This window comes from Argopecten irradians, chromosome 5 (assembly GCF_041381155.1).
Source record: "Argopecten irradians isolate NY chromosome 5, Ai_NY, whole genome shotgun sequence".
Classification (NCBI taxonomy): domain Eukaryota; kingdom Metazoa; phylum Mollusca; class Bivalvia; order Pectinida; family Pectinidae; genus Argopecten; species Argopecten irradians.
In genome coordinates, this window is record NC_091138.1 from 25,427,569 (window position 1) to 25,449,903 (window position 22,335).

General features: G+C 37.4%; 1 protein-coding gene across 5 annotated transcripts; it reads left to right on the forward strand.

The window, feature by feature from the left end:
• The first annotated feature begins 1,181 nt into the window (after positions 1 to 1,181).
• Positions 1,182 to 16,382, forward strand: LOC138323340 (uncharacterized). 5 transcript variants are annotated; one of them, XM_069267893.1, is made up of 8 exons: positions 4,094 to 4,306; positions 5,074 to 5,163; positions 5,707 to 5,785; positions 6,145 to 6,423; positions 6,903 to 6,989; positions 7,189 to 7,302; positions 7,982 to 8,089; positions 15,956 to 16,382. In XM_069267893.1, exons 3-8 carry the CDS (start codon positions 5,719 to 5,721, stop codon positions 16,024 to 16,026), a joined length of 726 nt encoding a protein of 241 aa, XP_069123994.1. In that variant the 5' UTR covers positions 4,094 to 4,306; positions 5,074 to 5,163; positions 5,707 to 5,718; the 3' UTR covers positions 16,027 to 16,382. The 5 variants fall into 5 exon arrangements, with proteins under 5 accessions (XP_069123993.1, XP_069123991.1, XP_069123994.1 ...); XM_069267892.1 differs by lacking the exons at positions 4,094 to 4,306; positions 15,956 to 16,382 and adding an exon at positions 1,182 to 3,235 and having other exon boundaries at positions 7,982 to 8,737; XM_069267890.1 differs by lacking the exon at positions 15,956 to 16,382 and having other exon boundaries at positions 4,066 to 4,130; positions 7,982 to 8,737.
• The last annotated feature ends 5,953 nt before the right edge of the window (positions 16,383 to 22,335 follow it).

Genomic DNA, 22,335 nt, shown 5'->3' on the forward strand with positions numbered 1-22,335 from the left:
ATTCAAGTAATTATATAAATTGCAAGATTATGTCATTCTTTTGAATGGATTTGAAATAATTAAATTGTTTTGTTTAAAAATGTGCATTCAAACATGAACCAGGCAGAAATATGAACCACCATTTGGTATACAATAAAACAGAAGATTGTACTATATAGAAATATACATTAGTAGATAGTATAATTTGTATACATACACAACATATAGTTGTTGAATTCGGCAATAATGCATGCTGATTTGTTCAAAGTTAAAACATTAGCTTTAGATTGTTTTCTTGTGATACTAAATCTATACTAAATATAATCTGAGCATGTATGCATTATTGCCATAGTTACCAGGAGACACAGACCAATAATATGTTCTTTATACTATTATTTCTCATATCTTTTGACCGGTGTCAACACAAATACTAGACATAAGTTAATCCATTTTTCATTTGCTTTATCAAAAATATTGATGAACCTTTTTTGGTTGTTTATAATAAGCTATGGATATACATTCTTATCTTAATATCATACCTGTCGATTTGAGAAGTTATTTTTGGGAGATTTATTTTTGTCTGTATGACTGTTTATAAATGATATATGTAAGTTCATATAAATGCTTCATTGTATAATGGAAAAAACTTTTAATAATCTGCACATACATATTTTGAAGAGTTATGGCCCTTTCTTCAAATTGTACATTGCCACCTTCGTATTGCATTTATAATATGTGATGTATATGTACTGTTTTATTATGGCTTCATTTTTTTTTTCATTTTCGTAATGGCTAATCTGAAAGAATGAGCTTGCAAATAAAATATTCTATTTGAAATCATTGGTGCCAGTTCTACGCTATTTGATCATGATTTAATTGTATTTTAGACATTTAGATACAAATATGGTAATCGTTGTGTTCTGCTTGACTGCCATTTGAGACATGTAGACATCCGTATCGTTATGTAATGTCCCTTAATGCTAAATTATTCACCTTGACCTTATGTATGTTATGTCGGAATGACGGTGCTATATATAGTACCGAACGTTGTATACAACACAATAAATATTTGTTATTATGTATCATGGTAATAGATTTATGTCTTTTTGTTTGCTTGATTGTTTGTACATGTATATGTTGTATTCCTTTTAGTATATTTACCTAATTAAGCGATCACATCACAGGTGCGATCGATCAATTCATGGCCAAAAGTAAGGTTGCGACAAGGGAGACATTCGATCAGGTCCCAAATTTAGTCGTCTTTTATGTCATGCATTGATCATGAGGACTGCAGATACAAATCTATCGCCCTACCTGCAGTGCTGATTCTCCCGTACCATCACACTCTCGGTCATACACTCAAAGATCATGTCACATTGAGGTATTTACATAGTAAAAATAACAACACTTTGATATCAATGAATGCAAATGGACAGGATTTTCGAAATGACAACTAGTTCTGGAGATACATCGTTCTTTACTCGGGGAGAAAAAGACAACAAGGTATCAGGAAAGGGGTTGCTTTAATGCAATATACGGAGAACCATCCTGTGAAGAAACTGTAAAACATTACCTTCGAAGTTTCCAACACATGAACGGGCGAAGACGCTTGAGATGTGTATGGTATTCGATCAAGAGAAGGTTCCAACGCAAGTTTTTACAACAATATTAGCAGACAGTCAATGGTTAGAAAGAGTAATGAGATAGTCGTGGTACAAGTAATACACGAAAGATGGAATTTACCGGTTGGTTACCTTGTGGATGGAAACTTCTTCGACAGTAAGATACAACCACAAGCTGACATCATACATGTACATGTACGTATCACACTGTGATCGAAAGCATATAGATTGGCCTTGTAAGGAAAATGGAGAAGATCACTGCAGGATGTGAAATTGAAAGATTATGTACATGTAGGAAGTGATCATCGCCTGGTCACTGCAAATGATAAATTAAAACTGATGAAACAACCCTAAAACAAGTGGAACTGATGAAACAACACCAAAAGAAGTGGAGAGATTTCCATCTGTTTTATGTAGATACATACATGTACAGGGATAAAATAATATTTCGAATTGAACAAAATGCCACATACTCGAAAACCATCAATAAAAGATCTGAGGAACAAGATTCGATGGATAATTCAAAGGGACAAAAAACAACTGAAAGAAAGATGTAGGGCTGTACAGAGGACATACCTACACATAGAATGGATCACAATCTGAACATGGAAACTCACTGACAAGAGTGGAGGTATGAAAATAGAAAGTGTGTCAGAACAATCCGAGCGAGTGAAAAATGGATTCGAAAATTAGTACTTCGATATTTACATCCAATAGTTACACGAAATCGTTCGCACATGGCGTCTACAAGCAATGGATGGGAGACGTGTACCAGATCAGAAAGAGACTATCTGCTAACAGCGGATTACAAAGTGAACTAATCATATGGTTGCTGCATCCACTCTCCTAGAAAATCTTTGAAACCACACCTATGATGACTCGTTAAAGTACCAAAGAAAATTGATCATACCACCACCTGTACTAAATGGACAGGCATCACCAACTATCCATAAACCGCAAGTATTTCGCAAGATTATTGTGAACAGAATGGAAACAACGTTTATTACTACAGAGGAAAGAAGAGGAGGGATTAAAAAGGGTACATTGATGATGAAGAACATCGTCGTACATAGCTGTAATGAGGAACGAAAGAAATTCTTTTCGATGGCCCAGATGTACATGTAAGCGCGCAATGTGTTTTAGATTGGGAGGAAACTAGACTTGAGAAAGTCAGAAAATCATTTCATTGACTTCGAAACATCAGGAGATTAACGTCCATTAACAGAAAATGATGGTTACGATGTATTACATATGTAAATGTAAAACCTAACCAATTTTTATATGGAGCAGAATGCAGGTGAATGGCAGAAAAGACATTGAACAAAATATCTGGCATTCAAACACCCGATTCAGAAAAATCGTGAGAATTCTATGGTCAAGAAAGATATAGAAGAAAGTCATACTTACTGCAAAATACAGTTATGGAAATATTTTACGAAGTAGGAAATGGAGATGGTTTGTGTAGAAGATGGCAGTGGAGTGGATACAGAAGCGAATAAATGAGGACGTTCTTAGACAACGTGGAGAAGAATCATCGAACATTAATTGATAGAGAAGAAGTAGAACTAGGACACTTCATACAAAGCTGCACAGAACAGAGAGGGATGGGGATTCGTCGTTCTAGGTCCAAGTAAGTAAGTATGTCTCAACCAAATTAATAATGATTGTGGTTTAAAGCACTATAACATTTTAGTGTATTTTCTTTAGGTTTTATTTTGCAACAAAAGAGTTTTTTTTAATTGAAAGATTGAATAATCTGAAGAAGGCACTGACGTAATTAAATAAACCATCTAATTCATTATCTGAAGTAAAGATAGTAAATAAATAAGCACAAAAAAACAAAAGTACGAAACTTTAATGCATTACCTTTCCATTGACATCGAATGCTTCTAGTATCCGATAGAATTGGTTTTGTTTGTTTGTTTGTTTGAATAAATTAATAGCCAGTGCCATGCAAGGACGATCGCCCATATATGCGGTGTGCTGTGTGTGAAGTGCGTGTTTTGCGAGACTGCTGTATACCTATGTTATGTCTTCTTGTAAAGTGGAACAAATGTCCTTTTTATTGAGCTATATCACTGAAAGATTCCGCCGATAGAATTGAAAGCAATGTAATATTAGTTAGATGGGAAATTCATAACCCCTTTTGCATAAGTTCGATAAAATAAAATGCATGCTTACTGTCGCGGAAATAATCTAATGACAAATTAGATTAGACTTTAGGTAGAGAAGGAACCTAGCGGGCTGATGCATTTGAAATCAATCATTCTACATGTACCTGTGCCTTAGAAAAATTGTGTTTATATAATTTATTCTTGAGCTTTTGGACCCCTTTGCTTGACTCTCAAACTTTCTCACTCCCTCGCAAAGTTATGAAAGTTGGCTGAAATATAAAACAAATCCAGCCAATCATCCGTCGCTTTGTTGACATAACAGTAATCTATTTAAACGTGCAATGCAGTCTGGGATACCTCTATATATATACACAGATCAATAGGCCTAGATAGTGACGGTGGTCTGGGTATGCAGGTAATGACACCCTTTGGTCGATGGCTAGTTTCGTGTCCTACCAGGGGCGAAGACTACTTACCTTTAAAACTCAGGATAAATTTTGTATTGGACAATATACGTTAAAAGCTTGTAGCCTAGATAGGTAAAAGTAAGTTTTGCTTTTCAAATCTATGGACTATCTGGTCAATACCTGGGTAAGTAATCATAAAGCTTAAGTTGAATAAGCTTCAATCGTGATCTCATTAGAGACGTACATGTAATGTAAGTGAGCGTTTATACATAGCTCAGAAAGCTTACAAAAACTTATTTTAGTTTTCTAGATACAATGTAGTTATAAAGTGTATTAAAACATGTAGGTCAATCTGATCAAGTTTCTTCCGGGAAATACATTACTTCAACTTTCGATTTGAATTATCGATTTAATCCCAACAGAGAGCACATGCTTCCGGTTTAGTCTATTTCATAAACACGCTCTACCTTATAACAAAGATGCATCGATACAATCTCTGGAATACAAAACCTTACAAGACGCCCAGTGGGCCCTTATAGCTCGGCTGGTAACAAATAGAACAAATTGATCTTTGGCATATATATAGAGCTCCATTATTTGATTGATGTCCAACAAAATACAAACTAAACATCAATATTTCGACAACAATGCATAGCCTGCCTAATAAATCCTTTTTTATTGTATTGTACGTCCTTAAATGATATACAGGTAGATCTAGCTGACAGCAGACGGATCGAAATACCCTTATTTATAATTTCGTTTACAATGTTCACCTTCATTACAAAGATTCTATTTTCAAAAAGAGCATAAATTGCCACTAACAGAACTATTGTGAAATTCATATCCGTAGAGTCGCTTGGTTATTATATATATTTACTAATACATTTATGATGTTTTCTTCTGCCCAGTACATTTCTTTATTCGTACGTAGATTTCTGCCAATGCTTTCAGGTACCACAGTGCTCTAACAAGGTAGAAAATGTATATGATCCACATACATTGAAGATGGAGCCACGGTCGCTTCGAGTGTAGAAAACACAGGTAGGATATCAACATGAAATTACCTCTGAAATCGATGATATAACATTTATTTGGACATCTCATATGTATCGTCTTAATTTTAAATGGTTGTACATTGTAAATCACACTATTCCCCATCTATTGTAATGTTTCTCTTGGCAAAACCACGATTGGATGTGAAGACCATATCCACGTACACAAGTCCTTGACACAAAATAGGAAAAACAAAATATGTCTTCATTTGTATTATTTTACTTTTTGTGTTACAGTAAGGATACCTATATTTTGTATGACAATGGAAGTACCTACCTTTTTGTTTCAATCATGTACATTGTTTGTTAGTTTGAATATCCAAGGAATGAGTTGGAAGACGGAGATTTTTGTGACAGTTGACGGCCGGTACCATAATTCCATCTGAAATATCAAACTTCTATGTGATTGTCGATTGGGACCTCAGCTTGTGTGCAGCACGTCTTCAGTGAATATGGGGACGATTTCGTCTCCATCCGGTTCTCCTTTGTCAGACCCGGTTGTATAATTTCTTACTTTGTGTTTGTTTTTCAGTTGCATGTCATTATGAACCGCAAGCATAGACGCAAGCAAGCAAAACAGAAGGCTCCTGATGACAAAACAAGAAATAAAGGCATGTATGATCAATGAATGGCATTAAGGATAAGTGATTGAAATACCCATTTGTGCCTCTTGTGATAAAATCATACACTCTTTATGAATTTGAAAACAAACTTCGTTCAATTGATCTTGGAGTGACATAGAGCTAGATTTTTGCACGAACTGAAAAGTTTTTAATTGTTAACGGGTCGTGTATAGGTAGTGAATAATACTTAAGATTTTCCGAAGATTTTCATAAATCAATTCATATTTGGTTTCTTTCAACCTTACCAGTCTGATTGAGCAAAATCATAGTCAATCGGTAAAATTGTATATATATAATTGTATGTCTGTAGTTTTGCAGCTGAATTGTTTTTGTTTTCCAATTTGTAGTGAAAGATGCGTCGAAATCATACATTCAACATTTAAGCGAGGAGCTTGCTACGACACAAAAATGGCAAGAACTTGGAATGAGACTTGGCTTTACTCGCTCCCAGATAGTCCAAATAGAGACAAGCTACGGGGAGGACCAGTCTTTCTGTGCCCAAGTCATGTTAAAAGATTGGCACAGCATTGCCAAGGACTTCATGGAACAGCCAGAGGCTTATATCCGTGACGTTTGGAAACAACTGACTGAGGACTTGCACACAGCATGTCCTAAACCAAATCTAGGTCAGTATCTATATTATTTGTATTTTAATCTCCACACGTATTTGTTTATTACATGGCACTTGCATTAGTTAATGGGGTATACTAACTGTTCATACGTCCATTTGTAAAAAAAAAAAAAAAAAACACCAAAAACTCCTTATTTTTATGACATGTGCATGTAGGGTACCATGGTAACTTGGTTAATAAAAATCATAATTTTATAATATACTGTGTTTTATCAGGACAACTCCTCTTAAGCGTGTGTATCAGGTTCAGCATGAAAAGTAAAATACTAAGGACCTCGCACAATTGTGCATGGGTCATCTCGCCCCATTGAAGTTTTGTTTCTCATCATTATTTCGATCATGAAACAAAGCTATCGTGGAAATATTTACTTTTTGTCAGAACGGCAAACAGTCTTGCTTTGAGCGTGGTATCTATTGGTAGAAAACTGTTTTGCATTTCACTTAGATACAGAGATGTATTTGGTTTGTTTACAGCTCGTCCAAATGAAAGCGTCTTCAACAACGCAAAAATGACAAGTGCAATTCGAGCCATTTTATTTGGTCCAACACAACCGACGCCTGGTATGAATAGTATTTGTATTACGCAATATACATGCAACAGCACGACATTTTGTAGTTAGACATTAATTAAACATTTATTCAGATGAAAAGAAGATTTGACATATTCAGTTCACATTTCAAATACAAAGACTTAATTATGTAGGTTGAAAAACCAGTTTTGAAGAGCTAAAAACGACAGTATGGAAATTGAATCTTTCAGACCGACCAGTACCCCATGCAGCTTTACACATCACCAATTGCAGCAATGTAATGATCGGGACCACCAATACTATCGTGGGGAGTTCTGACAGAAATTCAGACACTGAACGAAAAGGTAAGTGAAATATGCATAATACAGTCAAACATCCAACAAAGTACACCTCTATAAAAACGACATTTGTCTATAAAGGACAAAATTATCAACCCCTTTTGGTGCATAATTGACATCGATATGAAAGGCAACTGTTTATTAAGAACATGTTTGATGTGCCCCGTACGTTTAAAGTGACCGAAATATCACTGTTTCCGCCTATGAAACGGGAAACGTTTACTATTCCAGATCATTTGTATTGGATATATTACACTTGTAAGCAGTTTCTGTTAATAATTATGAAACATCTATACGTTATACTTAGTTCTATATACTGCCTTTCGGTGTTTATATATCCGTTGATTTTTATCTTTAATAAAACGTTAACGGTTTTCAAGTTTACCTTAATCGCTGTATTTGTTTTTAAATTTCATTTTGTATGATAAAAAGGCTATTGCACACTTGAAGTACTCGATCGAGTTTCGTGGTGTTAGTGCTAATATACAATTTTATTGTTCCCTTCTTTGGACCATCACCTGATGGTGTTAGTTACAATTCACTAACGCTTGTTCATGATAAAATATGTACTCGTTTGTCCTTTATACATGTATTTTTTTCTGACACCATTTTTACTTACACAACTAGCATTATTAAAGTATAGAAAAGAGCATTCTATGTATTCTCTCTTTTACTTTTGTTATAGTATCATCGACGTCAAAAGATCCGGAAGAAATGATTGTTAGAAGTCTAGAAATGATTATTGAGCGGCATCCGGAAAAATTTAGTGGACTGAACTTGCAAAAACTTGAAAGTGAGTTCAAAAAAATGCTAGTGGAACAAAAAGCTAAAGAACAAACATTTCATGAACTTTCTGGGAAAAAACTTATTACATTTTTGAAAGAACATGATTATAGGTTTAATCTTAACCTTGTAGGAGGTCAGTATTTTGTAAAATCTATCACTAAACCAGTCATGCCAAAAGTCATTCCGGTAAAAGCAGCCCAAGCATCTACCTCCGAAAATATGCCAACCCCGAACGTCTTCGTTGATTCAGATTCGGACAATGATAGCATAGTAGGTGCAGGAGGCAAACTTGTTAAACCCGAAACAAGCGCAACTGAGACTGCCGGTAGCAAGATGAAGTCGTATGCTGCGGCAGTTGGAACAACTGATAATAAACAACATCCAGCAGCCGTGGGCAGGCAGCCTCCGAAATGTTCTACGACGACGACAGCATCTAGTTATCATGACAATGTTAAAGATGTTCATTCCGACCCAAGATACCTTATCGAATTTGTCAAAAACTTTAGTGGTGGTCATTACGTACTCCTTGTGTGTTTTAAAGAGAAGATGAAATATCTAGATTGCCTTGCACTCGTACCCTGGCTTGCAGTGTTTGACTTTGACGTAGAAAGCCGGAGTAACGGACTCCTCACCGTATTGGAGGAACGCATATAGAAAAGACGTGCGCTATACACATGTACGTGGAAGGACTCGGCAAAATTCTCCGATTACGGGACAGAATGGTGCTTGATCAGAGGATCTGTTCAAGAAGCAGACAGTCTAACGTCCGGGAATTGTAGAGAGTGGTTCCGAAAAGTAAAAACAAAATTTGATCAGCATTTCACGAAAATGGCCGAATTCACTGAGACATATTCCACTGTAAAATGCATAATAATACTCCCAGAAGATGAAGAAACATTGCAGTGCATGCAGAAAACCATATCAAAGCTGGAAGAACACATCGACCCTGCTCCAACATTCATTGTATGCGATCCGCAAAAGATGCCTTGTGAGTCGACATCATGGCTTTACAAAGCCGTACATGTCGATTTCAAACTGCGATGCAGCTTTCAAGAGTTTTGTAAAGCTCTCTCCCAAACTTCTCTTGTTGACGATCTGAAACAGACAAAGACGCTGTATCAACTTCCTACATCAGACGATACAAACAATCCGGATCTAGACGAATCCTTTGTTTCAAATCTTCGAGAGAATTTAGATGTACTTTACCTTAACTATCCTCGCTCTCGACCAGTCGATTTGGATGAGTTGAAGGAAGAAGGAGATAAATTCCTCAAAGGAGGAACTCTACGCTGGTTTGCGTATTACGAATGCAACGCTGGTCATTTTGACGCGGACCGAGATATCACGGAGTCTATCGTTAAAAGGGTTAAGGAAAAATTTCTCGAGCCATTTAGATCTGGTGTTGTAAAATTGTACCATGCCCCTGGCTCTGGCGGAACAACCCTTATGCAACGAGTCCTTTGGGAGCTAAGGAAATCATCTCCGTGTGCTCAAGTGAAAATTCGCCCTACCATATCGGTTCAAAATCTAGCCCACGACTTGGAATCTCTCTTCGAAAAAACGCACCTTACCCTGGTGTTATTGGTAGACGGAGGAGAGGACAAATTATCCAAGCAGTTGATCAAGTTATTGGGACACGTCAGCATAGTAATTTTGCAAGTGAAGCGATATCCTCATCATATAAGTATGACTGAACATCCAGAAAACAAGTTCTTTTTGAAAGGACAGGTCTCCGAGAAAGAAGCAACGGGAATTAGCTTGAAGTTCATGGAGCAGTGTGACGATGTGAAGAAAGATGCTCTACAGAAGCTTGTCGATGATGTTTGCCAAGGCCATCCCCATTCCGTGTATGAATTCGGACTAACGACATTCCTGGACGAGTACCGCGGCATTGCCTCATATGTCAGAGGTTATCTTCAGCTTGATTCCAACCCAACCAAAACTCTGCAGCCAGGACAAGAGATTCTTGGATTCCTCTCGATGGCTTATTACTATGGACAAACTTCGATGCCATGCCAATACTTTGCCGCCATGTTAGGAAAGCCACCAAACTACGATGTCACCGAATCTGATTTCCCACATTTTGTGCAAGAGTTAATAGTACCTTGCGAAAGTAGAAAGAATAACATAAGAGTATGTCATTATATCATAGCAAAATGCATTCTTGATCAAATCCTCACGTGGCCACAAACATACGATGACACAGCCGCAGACAGTGGCCTCAGTATACAAGCAAAGGTAAAGTTGATGGACTTTGCCTTCAGATTCATAGACGAAAGTAAAAAGAGGGCTGGAAAATCTGATGATAGGACGAACATTGTCATAGAAACGTTATCTCGAACATTTCTCCACCGGGATTACAAAGACGTGGGCGAGGGAGAAATATCTACGAGGAAAAGAAAGTTTTCTACTTTGTTAGAAGACATCCCATGTAAAGCACCATACACAGAGCGAATAAAAGTCATTCAGAAATTGGTGAAAGCGTTTCCAGAAAATCCCAATTTCCATGCACATCTAGGTCGCTTATTCACGATTTGTCAACCGGATGAAGAGGAAACTGCAAGAAGTTGCTTTGAAAAAGCACTTTCACTTTGCGAGAAGGAAACGAAAGGAAAGAGGATCGACGACATCAATGAAAATACGAAGTTAACATTGATGTACATCTACCATATGTTTGGTACACACTATCAAGCGTGCATAGAGAAATTCACGGGTCGATTCGGCGAGAAACCCTCGAAGAAAACAACTGCAGATAGGTATCCAAGTCGGATCGAAGACATCATAAAGATAGCTATCTGTGCATGTAAGTATTTCACGCAGCGACGGGAGATTACGCCAATTGGGAGTGAAGAAGGATATGGATATATCAGCGAAATAGGGGTACGTTTACAGGTGTGTACTTTTATTGCCAATAACTTCCCAAAAGGTATCTCCAACTTCGGGGATTATTTGCAAATAGCCGACGGAACAGCTCCAGGGCGGTTTGTGAAGGAGAGCATCACAGACATAGCAGAACTTTTCATGGAATGTTACAGTGTTGTGGATTTTAATGAACTCCATCCGGAATACTACAGAAATATCAACCTGTACAACAACCTATTCAACAATCCTATACCTATGCTTCAATACATTTCAAACAAAGAAGGGATCTCAGCCAGATGTTTTAAGGCAGCAGCAATCAAATTGAAGTATGGAAAAGAAGGCAACCTTGGGGTGCTTCAGCTGATAACCAGAAAAGATGACGTAGAAGAACTTGTAAAAATCTACGAGGAATGTTTTGAAGAAATCGCGAGAGATGGTGTCACCGAGAAACGGAGAGTGCTAGAAATGTGCTACAGTGAATGGATCCATGCGATACGCCATAACCTTTTCCCGCGCAATTACAAACAGGATGATGTACTACTGAAGGTGCGACAGTGGAACAATTTCCTTCGCAGCCCCATGTCTAAGTTTTATCTATTCTGTACGCTAAGTATAATTGGCATCGGTACTGATGGTGCAAAAGGAAATGTCGATCATCTTCAAGAAGCTAAAGAAATAAGGGAAGAGCTGCAGAAATTGTACTTCCCGAAGCCTAGGCTGCAACGAGAATGGTTGGGAAAAGGAAGGGGATTCAAAGCCCTGGTACCCGTAAACGGATTCCTCAGACAGATCGAGGACCGTAGTGTCAAAGGCGAATCCAATACGTCACAACTGGCTTTGCTGAAAGGTACCATATGTAGACCAAATAGGCAAAGGCAAACTGGGTACATAGACCTGGACCTTGGGGAAACTCTGTGCAAGTTGAAGGTGTTTTTCGTTCCTATTCGGACAGAACAAAAACTCTTCGGCCAGCCATATGCTGGAGAACGAGTTGAGTTTACACTCGCATTCACCACGTCAAACGGATACGAAGCTTACAACGTTTCACTTTTAAAGAAGATACTGTGTGAGGATTGTAACAGTTACCTGGAAATCAAGAGTGACGAGGGTTTCACGATCTGTGGGAGTTGCAACCAAAGAGTATTCCCAGGCTAAATTCTGCGTGTCTCGGGACTTCGTGACAATTGTGGTCTTTCCAAAAATACCATGAAATCACAGATTGTTATTCAAACAAATAAGATAAGGCCAAAAAATGTCTGTTAATGGTTACATTGGCGGTGTCATAGAAGACGTTAGGAAGAAATTACAGGTTCAAGAGAGGACAGCTTTCTTTATCGTGCATTGGTTTTGCTAGTCAAAACACATTTGTGATCTCATCCAATGCTGCTTTGTCTTTCTAGTACAATATTCAACAGAAACCACAGACCTCACTTGTCACTGTCCTCTATGTTACCTTTAGCAGTCCATTATTTACCTGTAGCTGCCCAATAAGTTCCAACCTATTGGACAGCTACAGGTAAATAATGCACTGCCAAAGGTAGCATATTTGACAGTACCTTTCAGGTGAAGGTTTTAGTAGACAAGTGATTAAAATAAACGATGAATTACGAATACAGAAATTTAAAATCCATGTTTTTCCCAAATATTTTGCTACAAATGGATATTAATATGTAAATTGCAATAACCGCATTCTCCGCATACAGGTAAAAATCAAAAATGATGATTCAAAACATATATTAAAGCACTTTACTATAACAGACACTTTTCAGCTCTAAATATCCATTGGATCTATATAATTTTGGCAATAATTCTTCTTGAGTGACATTATTTATGCACTTACAGATTTTGTGGTTCCTTAGCAGATTTGTGTATAATTCGAGAAATATTGATTATAGTAATTATTTCTACACGTAGTACTGAAATATCCACAACGTTTGATTGTATGATTTTAATTACATTGTATATAAGTTAAGTCCGTTTTTCAAGACATTTATCATATTTACTAAGTAATCCATTTTGACGTAGATGATATAACATTACAATGTTATACACTGTGCTGGAAGCCAACCTAACCCTCTGATGACATTTTGTCAATTGAAACTAGAATGATCTCGCCCATGATTCCATACACCTCTAGCACATGAAATAGGCATGCAAGGTGAGCTTCAATAGACTTCATAGCCCATTGCACATACTGAACGGACAATGTTACCGTCCAATATTAGCACAAAAAGGACCGTGTTTTAAGCAGGATGTAGGCCTTAAACTGTCTAATATTTGAAATATTTAACTGTCTGAGGTACGTCAGCGACGAACACATTCCAATATTTCACATAATAAAAGACAGTTTGAAGCTTATATCCCTTATATATTCATGTTATATTATCATTTAATAATTGGAATCAGCAGTTTTATAATGTTACAATCGCTTTTGTTTTTCATTATTGCTCTGTTTATTATCGTTGAGCATTCATTTCTGAAGTATTGTGGAAGTTTTCATTTCACGCGTGAATTATATATAAAACTACTACAGTCACGTCATGTATTTGTAAAATCGTTATGAAAACTTTAGAACAATTTACTATTTCTAAAGCGCTGACTATGTTGATAAAATATTACAATTATATAGGTTTGTAACTATATGGATTCCTGTGAATCTTATCGTGGTTCTTCAATGTGCAATAACAAAAGTCTGACAATTATCGTAATTCATGTTTCACTGTTATTTTGATGTACTAAGGTCTAATTTACATCAGCTTAACTGATAACGGGCATACGTAGACTGTTTCTTCGGAGTACCTGGTATTGTGTTATAGCTTAGAAACCCATGATCCTATATCATATACGTAATATTATATAAACGTACTAAGTGTTTGGCTGGAGAACTAAACCACTCCTTAAAGGCCCACTACCTTTCCGGAGTAAAACATTAATTTTTTTTTATTTCATTTTTTTTTTTTTAAACATTAATAACATCAGAAAATATACCGATGACCGACGCTGTGTAGTCAACTTCTGCGCGGTATTTAGGACGACGGCGGGAAACATATAAAACAACCAGCGTTATGAAAATTATTTATTTTAATCGAATTGGTCAGAAAGTGATGATACGTGTAGTATTAACGGCAAGTTAATAACTTTAGCGATTCCACAAAATTATCGATCTCGTTTTACATTTTCATTTTAAAAATTAACAGCCGTTTCGGAAAGGTAGTGGGACATGCAAGTTTCGTGTCCAGTATGCGAAGAACGATAACTCGCACATCAATAATGAACATCCAGATGATGAAATACATGCTTTTCTGTTCTTTATTATTATTATAACCATACCCTTAGTAACATTTAACAAATTTTGGTCAGGATGAGACTTTTATAACTGTGCTTTTATTTTCTAGTATAACGTCTTATATAATGGAACCGAGGACATATAAATGATATAGCTCTTTCTTTCAAAAACGGCACATGAAGCTTGGATTCCAGACAGCATGATGTAACCTTTACTATGCCATATATATATTTACAACGTTTAAACAATTGTGAAGATACATGTATATGTATATGTAGCTGTGTGCATGTCTGTGTGTTTTGGGAGGCTGCGGTATATTGGTGTCGTGTATAGATATAATGATGGCACTTTTGCCCTTTTTATATACAAGATCCAAGTGATCTTTAACTTTTAACAATTTCAGAAGTCAAATGAACCACCATTTACAGAAATATGAAGAGTCAAAACATACTGCAAATAGACATAAGCTTCAAACCCAAGAGTCAAATATGATTTTCAAGGGTTAAAACATACTCTCAGGGGTCTCTGTCCAGATTTATAGTGCTATTTCACTGTCACCAAAGACCTTAGGTCATAGTATGTAGATAAACAATATTGTACATGTAATTTAGAGACCAGCATATGTTTATTTGTTTGTTTGATTGCTTTGATGTACTTTGTAGATATATATTATTACATTAAGTTATAATAATTCTTGTCGTATATGTATTCTAGAAGAATCATACGACAGTTATATACATGTAAATATATTATTATGTCATTACATTTATGCTTTTCTCTTGTTGTCGTATGTATTGATCATTATATTCAATCTTGCTGATAAAAATACATTGTATGTTACATTCATATCGATTGATCAGTTGATCTTTTATATAAGAGGTGTTCAGAAAACCACACAAATGTGTTAGACAGGTTAATTTAAAGGCCCACTACCTTTCCGGAGGAAAATTAAAGGTTTCTTAAAAACATTAATAACAAAAGAAAATATATATCAATGGCTTAAGATGAGGTTACAACACCAAACATATGCAAGATTTCCTGTCTAATGTACGATAACAGTGGAGATTCATTTCGCTGTTTCGCCGTCTGGCGCAGTGATAGTCAACTACCGCGCGGCATTTAGGACGACGGCGGGAAACATAAAACGACCCGCGTTATGAAAATTAACATTTTATTTATTCTAATTAAACAGTTCTGAAGGTGATGATAAGAGTGCTTGTAAACGTATAGTTAATAACTTCTGCGACTCTACAAAATTCTTTATCTCGTTTTACATTCCTATTTTAAAATGAAAAGCCGTTTCGGAAAGGTAGTGGCCCTTTAAGTAGCAAATTGCGACTTTTCTTCAGAAAAAAAATCTGTGTTCTAAACCTAATCTCTCATATGTTGCGCACAGAGTAGAATGGAAATTGAGCACAAACATTAAGAATCATTCTTTATTTCGACCTTCATCCTCCGAATTTTGCTATAAAAAGGACCCAACTTGATTCAGAACTTAATCTACATGTGAAGTCATCTGTTTTTTTTCTCAAATTGTTATTGAAATAAATGATTTGTTGAAATGAGTTAGATTACGCATGTTAATATGTACGATTGATGAGATATGGAAACAATACATGTACAATCATGTTTTAGGTTTTTTTTTTACCCAGGACACCTCCAAGTGCAATGTTACATGGATATGCAGTATTGCAAGTCCGTCGGCGCTTGTTTTTTCTTCTTCAGAGAGTTGCCTCCCTTTGGCCAGACTGTTAGCTCCAGTTTGCCAGCCTCAATCGTCTGAAATAGCCACTTAAACAAAATTCTGTTGGCGTTTTAACCAAATTAATATGGTTGGAGAGACACAAACCGTACCTTGCATACGACTCAATGACCACCAGACTATCAGCAATTCATTTCCACATTTGAGACCAAAAGTTGAAGTTGGATATAATGATCTTGATGGAATGCACTGTACTTATATCTTTACCCTATTCAAGATGTCCGAAATGTCATTGTGTACTTAACCGTGTATACCTGTGTATAGTGAGATGTAGTGGTTGCACTATTACGTCAAAATTTCCTCAGAGCGCTAACATTTGAGAATGTTAATTAATATAAGTGCATCAGGATGACCTACTTGTGATATATAGGTTTCCAATGCTGCACCAGCTATCTTGAGCAATATCTTGATCAACTTTTGTGTGCCATGTCTTCCACCGCTAAAAATATCTGTTTCTAAACCTTAAACTCTCATATGTTCCAGAAGTAGAATATGAGCACAGAAACATTAAGAATCCATGTCTTTATGTCGACTCTTTTACTCAGAATTTATGCAATTAATAAAGAGTCCCAGAACTGTGATTCAGAACTTCATCTACATGTGAAGTCATCTGTTTTTTTCACCTCAAATTGTTATTGAAATCAAAATGATTTGTTGACAATGAGTTTGAATATTACGCATGGTTAATATGTTTATATTTAGTTGGACCTGTCTGTAAAATAATGTACAATCTTTGTTTTAGTGGTTTTTTTACACAGAAAAATGTTTCTACAAAGTGCAATTTGTAGCAATCTTTAATACAGAGGTCAACTTGGATATATGCACGTTATTGCAAGTCCGTTCGGCGCTTGTTTTTCAAATTCTTCAGTGTGGTGTTGCCTCCCTTATGAAGCAGGCAGTCCTTTATGTCAAGAGCTCCAGACTTGTGCCAGCTTCAAATGTCTGTAATAGCAGTGACAGTTTTTATACAGAGGTCAACTTGTGTAAAATGTGTTGTTATGAAGCAGGCAATTAATTAGTCTTTATTACAGAGGTCAAGGTCAATGAAGAGGCAGAGTTGTGTCAATTTGTGTAGAAGGTGTTGTTTATGAAGCAGGCAGGTCTTTATACAGAGGTCAATTTGTGTAGAAGGTGTTGTTATGAAGCAGGCAGTCTTTATACAGAGGTCAATTTGTGTAGAAGGTGTTGTTATGAAGCAGGCAGTCTTTATACAGAGGTCAATTTGTGTAGAAGGTGTTGTTATGAAGCAGGCAGTCTTTATACGGAGGTCCACTTGTGTAGAAGGTGATTTGTTATCAAAATATTTCCAGCAGTAGAAGCCATTGTACTTCCTCTCCTGCTAGAGGTCAACTTGTGTAGAAGGTGTTGTTATGAAGCAGGCAGTCTTTATACAGAGGTCAACTTGTGTAGAAGGTGTTGTTATGAAGCAAGGCAGTCTTTATACAGAGGTCAACTTGTGTAGAAGGTGTTGTTATGAAGCAGGCAGTCTTTATACGGAGGTCAATTTGTGTAGAAGGTGTTGTTATGAAGCAGGCAGTCTTTATACGGAGGTCAATTTGTGTAGAAGGTGTTGTTATGAAGCAGGCAGTCTTTATACAGAGGTCAACTTGTGTAGAAGGTGTTGTTATGAAGCAGGCAGTCTTTATACGGAGGTCAATTTGTGTAGAAGGTGTTGTTATGAAGCAGGCAGTCTTTATACGGAGGTCAATTTGTGTAGAAGGTGTTGTTATGAAGCAGGCAGTCTTTATACAGAGGTCAACTTGTGTAGAAGGTGTTGTTATGAAGCAGGCAGTCTTTATACGGAGGTCAATTTGTGTAGGTGTTGTTATGAAGCAGGCGGTCTTTATACGGAGGTCAACTTGTGTAGAAGGTGTTGTTATGAAGCAGGCAGTCTTTATATGGAGGTCAATTTGTGTAGAAGGTGTTGTTATGAAGCAGGCAGTCTTTATACGGAGGTCAATTTGTGTAGAAGGTGTTGTTATGAAGCAGGCAGTCTTTATACGGAGGTCAACTTGTGTAGAAGGTGTTGTTATGAAGCAGGCAGTCTTTTATAACAGAGGTCAACTTGTGTAGAAGGTGTTGTTATGAAGCAGGCAGTCTTTATACAGAGGTCAATTTGTGTAGAAGGTGTTGTTATGAAGCAGGCAGTCTTTATACGGAGGTCAACTTGTGTAGAAGGTGTTGTTATGAAGCAGGCAGTCTTTATACGGAGGTCAACTTGTGTAGAAGGTGTTGTTATGAAGCAGGCAGTCTTTATACAGAGGTCAATTTGTGTAGAAGGTGTTGTTATGAAGCAGGCAGTCTTTATACAGAGGTCAATTTGTGTAGAAGGTGTTGTTATGAAGCAGGCAGTCTTTATACGGAGGTCAATTTGTGTAGAAGGTGTTGTTATGAAGCAGGCAGTCTTTATACGGAGGTCAACTTGTGTAGAAGGTGTTGTTATGAAGCAGGCAGTCTTTATACGGAGGTCAACTTGTGTAGAAGGTGTTGTTATGAAGCAGGCAGTCTTTATACAGAGGTCAACTTGTGTAGAAGGTGTTGTTATGAAGCAGGCAGTCTTTATACAGAGGTCAACTTGTGTAGAAGGTGTTGTTATGAAGCAGGCAGTCTTTATACGGAGGTCAACTTGTGTAGAAGGTGTTGTTATGAAGCAGGCAGTCTTTATACAGAGGTCAATTTGTGTAGAAGGTGTTGTTATGAAGCAGGCAGTCTTTATACGGAGGTCAATTTGTGTAGAAGGTGTTGTTATGAAGCAGGCAGTCTTTATACGGAGGTCAATTTGTGTAGAAGGTGTTGTTATGAAGCAGGCAGTCTTTATGAGGTCAATTGTGCAGTTTTATAGCAGGCAGGTCTTTATACGGAGGTCAACTTGTGTAGAAGGTGTTGTTATGAAGCAGGCAGTCTTTATACGGAGGTCAACTTGTGTAGAAGGTGTTGTTATGAAGCAGGCAGTCTTTATACGGAGGTCAATTTGTGTAGAAGGTGTTGTTATGAAGCAGGCAGTCTTTATACGGAGGTCAATTTGTGTAGAAGGTGTTGTTATGAAGCAGGCAGTCTTTATACGGAGGTCAATTTGTGTAGAAGGTGTTGTTATGAAGCAGGCAGTCTTTATACAGAGGTCAATTTGTGTAGAAGGTGTTGTTATGAAGCAGGCAGTCTTTATACGGAGGTCAATTTGTGTAGAAGGTGTTGTTATGAAGCAGGCAGTCTTTATACGGAGGTCAACTTGTGTAGAAGGTGTTGTTATGAAGCAGGCAGTCTTTATACAGAGGTCAATTTGTGTAGAAGGTGTTGTTATGAAGCAGGCAGTCTTTATACAGAGGTCAATTTGTGTAGAAGGTGTTGTTATGAAGCAGGCAGTCTTTATACGGAGGTCAATTTGTGTAGAAGGTGTTGTTATGAAGCAGGCAGTCTTTATACAGAGGTCAATTTGTGTAGAAGGTGTTGTTATGAAGCAGGCAGTCTTTATACGGAGGTCAATTTGTGTAGAAGGTGTTGTTATGAAGCAGGCAGTCTTTATACAGAGGTCAACTTGTGTAGAAGGTGTTGTTATGAAGCAGGCAGTCTTTATACGGAGGTCAATTTGTGTAGAAGGTGTTGTTATGAAGCAGGCAGTCTTTATACGGAGGTCAATTTGTGTAGAAGGTGTTGTTATGAAGCAGGCAGTCTTTATACAGAGGTCAATTTGTGTAGAAGGTGTTGTTATATGAAGTCAACTTGTGTAGAAGGTGTTGTATATAGGCAGTCTTTATACAGAGGTCAATTTGTGTAGAAGGTGTTGTTATGAAGCAGGCAGTCTTTATACGGAGGTCAATTTGTGTAGAAGGTGTTGTTATGAAGCAGGCAGTCTTTATACAGAGGTCAATTTGTGTAGAAGGTGTTGTTATGAAGCAGGCAGTCTTTATACAGAGGTCAATTTGTGTAGAAGGTGTTGTTATGAAGCAGCAGTCTTTATACAGAGGTCAATTTGTGTAGAAGGTGTTGTTATGAAGCAGCAGTCTTTATACAGAGGTCAATTTGTGTAGAAGGTGTTGTTATGAAGCAGGCAGTCTTTATACGGAGGTCAATTGTGTGTAGAAGGTGTTGTTATGAAGCAGGCAGTCTTTATACAGAGGTCAATTTGTGTAGAAGGTGTTGTTATGAAGCAGGCAGTCTTTATACGGAGGTCAACTTGTGTAGAAGGTGTTGTTATGAAGCAGGCAGTCTTTATACGGAGGTCAATTTGTGTAGAAGGTGTTGTTATGAAGCAGCAGTCTTTATACAGAGGTCAATTTGTGTAGAAGGTGTTGTTATGAAGCAGGCAGTCTTTATACAGAGGTCAATTGTGTAGAAGGTGTTGTTATGAAGCAGCAGTCTTTATACGGAGGTCAATTTGTGTAGAAGGTGTTGTTATGAAGCAGCAGTCTTTATACGGAGGTCAATTTGTGTAGAAGGTGTTGTTATGAAGCAGATGGTCTTTATACGGAGGTCAATGTGTTGTGTAGAGGGTGTTGTTATGAAAGTCTTTATACGAGGTAACTGTGTAGAAGGTGTTGTTATGAAGCAGCAGTCTTTATACGGAGGTCAATTTGTGTAGAAGGTGTTGTTATGAAGCAGGCAGTCTTTATACGGAGGTCAATTTGTGTAGAAGGTGTTGTTATGAAGCAGGCAGTCTTTATACGGAGGTCAATTTGTGTAGAAGGTGTTGTTATGAAGCAGGCAGTCTTTATACGGAGGTCAACTTGTGTAGAAGGTGTTGTTATGAAGCAGGCAGTCTTTATACGGAGGTCAACTTGTGTAGAAGGTGTTGTTATGAAGCAGGCAGTCTTTATACAGAGGTCAACTTGTGTAGAAGGTGTTGTTATGAAGCAGGCAGTCTTTATACGGAGGTCAACTTGTGTAGAAGGTGTTGTTATGAAGCAGGCAGTCTTTATACGGAGGTCAATTTGTGTAGAAGGTGTTGTTATGAAGCAGGCAGTCTTTATACGGAGGTCAATTTGTGTAGAAGGTGTTGTTATGAAGCAGGCAGTCTTTATACGGAGGTCAACTTGTGTAGAAGGTGTTGTTATGAAGCAGGCAGTCTTTATACGGAGGTCAATTTGTGTAGAAGGTGTTGTTATGAAGCAGGCAGTCTTTATACGGAGGTCAATTTGTGTAGAAGGTGTTGTTATGAAGCAGGCAGTCTTTATACGGAGGTCAACTTGTGTAGAAGGTGTTGTTATGAAGCAGGCAGTCTTTATACAGAGGTCAACTTGTGTAGAAGGTGTTGTTATGAAGCAGGCAGTCTTTATACAGAGGTCAACTTGTGTAGAAGGTGTTGTTATGAAGCAGGCAGTCTTTATACGGAGGTCAACTTGTGTAGAAGGTGTTGTTATGAAGCAGGCAGTCTTTATACGGAGGTCAACTTGTGTAGAAGGTGTTGTTATGAAGCAGGCATGGTCTTTATACGGAGGTCAATTTGTGTAGAAGGTGTTGTTATGAAGCAGGCAGTCTTTATACGGAGGTCAACTTGTGTAGAAGGTGTTGTTATGAAGCAGGCAGTCTTTATACAGAGGTCAATTTGTGTAGAAGGTGTTGTTATGAAGCAGGCAGTCTTTATACAGAGGTCAATTTGTGTAGAAGGTGTTGTTATGAAGCAGGCAGTCTTTATACAGAGGTCAACTTGTGTAGAAGGTGTTGTTATGAAGCAGGCAGTCTTTATACAGAGGTCAATTTGTGTAGAAGGTGTTGTTATGAAGCAGGCAGTCTTTATACAGAGGTCAATTTGTGTAGAAGGTGTTGTTATGAAGCAGGCAGTCTTTATACAGAGGTCAACTTGTGTAGAAGGTGTTGTTATGAAGCAGGCAGTCTTTATACAGAGGTCAACTTGTGTAGAAGGTGTTGTTATGAAGCAGATGGTCTTTATACGGAGGTCAATTTGTGTAGAAGGTGTTGTTATGAAGCAGGCAGTCTTTATACAGAGGTCAACTTGTGTAGAAGGTGTTGTTATGAAGCAGGCAGTCTTTATACAGAGGTCAACTTGTGTAGAAGGTGTTGTTATGAAGCAGGCAGTCTTTATACAGAGGTCAACTTGTGTGTAGAAGGTGTTGTTATGAAGCAGGCAGTCTTTATACAGAGGTCAATTTGTGTAGAAGGTGTTGTTATGAAGCAGGCAGTCTTTTATACAGAGGTCAATTTGTGTAGTAGGTGTTGTTATGAAGCAGGCAGTCTTTATACGAGGTCAATTGTGTAGAGGTGTTGTTATGAAGCAAGTCTTATGAGGTCAATTTGTGTAAAGGTGTTGTTATGAAGCAGGCAGTCTTTATACGGAGGTCAATTGTGTAGAAGGTGTTGTTATGAAGCAGGCAGTCTTTATACGGAGGTC

Bases quoted from the DNA above. Each gene is read 5' to 3' on its own strand.
- LOC138323340 (XM_069267892.1), top strand. From the start codon at position 5,719: ATGAACCGCAAGCATAGACGCAAGCAAGCAAAACAGAAGGCTCCTGAT. The intron at 6,424-6,902 runs GTCAGTATCTAT...GTTTGTTTACAG, and splicing joins ATGTCCTAAACCAAATCTAG to CTCGTCCAAATGAAAGCGTC. The intron at 7,303-7,981 runs GTAAGTGAAATA...CTTTTGTTATAG, and splicing joins TTCAGACACTGAACGAAAAG to TATCATCGACGTCAAAAGAT.